A 2231-nucleotide genomic window follows, 5' to 3' on the forward strand; every position below is an offset into this window, starting at 1 on the left:
TGTATCTTTTTTTGAGGGAACCTCTCATATTTGTTGAAGTATGGAAGTAGCGTAGACAGATAGAAGGCAAATTTTAGCATGGTCCCTCTTACCTCCTCTTTTTATATGTGAGGTAAGAAAGTAAGAGTTAATCAGACCATTAATTAATGAGATCAATGGCTCAGATCTATTTTATACTCTTACCTCTCATGTGAAAAGCGGGGGTAAGAGGGACCATATTAAAATTGCTCGAGATAGAAAGACAACTGAAAGAAAGACTAAGTTGCGTGATGTATGGACCTGGTGCATTACGTCGACTGTACTAGTAGAAGCTAAAATGTCTCCACACACACACACACTATATTGATGTACTACCTGACTACGTTGGCGCCACGTAACAACCTGGAAAGTATTAAGGACAAAAAATAAGAAATAATGCAAGTCCGATTCGGTACCTAGCTTAATTCCGAAACTTAATGGGTTCGTCTCAAACCCGGTCAGCGCACCCGTATCCCATCTTTATATACATGGCGCAATGCGATCGCCAAAGCCCGCTTCTCTTTCGTCGGCTGCTGATCGACAGACACTGCACGTCCCGATCGGCGACGACTCGACTGCCATCTCCCCAGTCGCCGGCAGCCCAGCCCTCGCTGCGTGGCCAATGCTGCTCCAGCCGATGAACGACCCGCGACAAGCCGACGTCCCGGCCGTTCATCCTGTCTCTTGGGTCATGGGCGCCCGGCGAGAAAACCCGGGGCTCAAGTGCGCGGATCCCTACGAGCCCGACGTCGACGCGGACCTCCGGGCCAAGGAGAGGGAGCCCAGGGAGCACCCTGACGCCGACTACATGTCCAAGATGCAGCAGGGCCACCTGAGCCCGTCCATGCGCGCCGAGCTCGTGCTTTGGATGGACGCCTTCGCCCGCCACCTTGGCGGCCTCCCGGAGGGCACGCTCTGCCGCGCCGTCGCCTACCTCGACCGCGTCCTGTCCGTGCGCCCCGTGCCGGCCCACGACGAGGCGCTCCAACTCGTGGCCGCCGCCGCCGTCTCCCTCGGCGCCAAGCACGAGCAGTCCTCCAGCGGGCGGAGGCTCGACGCCCAAGTCGTCGAGGCGTTCCTGGGGACCACCGTGCACGTGGTGGAGGAGATGGAGTGGGAGCTCTTCATGGATCTCGGCTGCGCCATGGACGGCCCGACCGCGTACACCTTCATCGACCACTTCACGAGGTTCTTCCAGCGGGAGGACGAGTTCTTGGTGAGGTCACTGGCGCTTCGGCTGGTCAACCTAACGTTGCCGTTTTTCGGGTTCGTTGGACGGATCCTGCCGTCTGCCGTGGCTGCGTCGGCGCTGTTCCTCGCCAAGCAGATCGTCGGCGTGCCGTTGAGCCACGATCTGGAGGAGGTGACAGGGTACAAGGCGATGGAGTTGATGGAATGCATATGCGCCTTAGAGAAGCTGCTTCCTAGGAAAAATCTCTAATCTGTAAATGACGTGCTACAAGGCCATGGAGTAGATGGACTGTGTATGCGATGCACCTCTGCGGATGTCGTTATTTGTGAACCCTAATGGAGACAATGTATGTATTGTGCATGAACAAAAACCGTATTCTTTATGGGGATGTGTATAGGAATTTAATTAGTTACGCAATGGAACTCAAAATTAAGTCCGAACTCCATTGGCATTCATTCTACTGCCAGTGTGATATGAGTCCCAAATTTTGATAAGTGTAAGATATGGCTGGGGCTGTTCTTCAATTCTTTTGTCTTCATTTCTTTGCGGAAGTAGCTAATCCGAGTCGCTATACGCCTGTGGAAGCGCTCGTATATAGTGACCGGATTGGTCTTAAATAATGGCATTTGCAATCATAATATCCTATTTTAAAGTACTAAATTCATGCAAACACATGCATATTGATTATTCTGGCCAAACATAGTTTTGTGCACACGAATACAAATTATTGTACTTATAATAATACAAAATCTAAACATAGTTCAAACATAAATATTATTCATAGTGCATAACTGAAAAATTTAAAAGCAAAGTTTACTGATTTTCATTGTGGATCTACATGTGCTCCACAAGATCATTCAGAAGTTGCATATACACCTATTGATCTCGCAGTTGTCCATGCATCTTCAGAAAGTTGGCAATGCTCACTGCCTCTTGTTTCCGGAGGCAGGCCTGAACACCGGGCTTCTTGAAATCATGCGCGCACGCTGCCCCTTCACCCCCATCCTTGAGAATCATGTTG

The 2231-nt window shown here is 50.6% G+C and overlaps 1 protein-coding gene across 1 annotated transcript; it reads left to right on the forward strand.

Moving 5' to 3' along the window:
• The first annotated feature begins 549 nt into the window (after positions 1 to 549).
• On the forward strand, positions 550 to 1702 carry LOC123107519 (putative cyclin-F1-1). Its single transcript, XM_044529501.1, has one exon. It carries the CDS (start codon positions 641 to 643, stop codon positions 1457 to 1459), a length of 819 nt encoding a protein of 272 aa, XP_044385436.1. The 5' UTR covers positions 550 to 640; the 3' UTR covers positions 1460 to 1702.
• Positions 1703 to 2231: the final 529 nt, after the last annotated feature.

Source organism: Triticum aestivum, chromosome 5A (genome assembly GCF_018294505.1).
Source record: "Triticum aestivum cultivar Chinese Spring chromosome 5A, IWGSC CS RefSeq v2.1, whole genome shotgun sequence".
NCBI classification, from domain to species: Eukaryota; Viridiplantae; Streptophyta; class Magnoliopsida; order Poales; family Poaceae; genus Triticum; species Triticum aestivum.

Coding starts and splice junctions, on each gene's coding strand:
- LOC123107519 (XM_044529501.1), top strand. CDS start 641: ATGCTGCTCCAGCCGATGAACGACCCGCGACAAGCCGACGTCCCGGCC.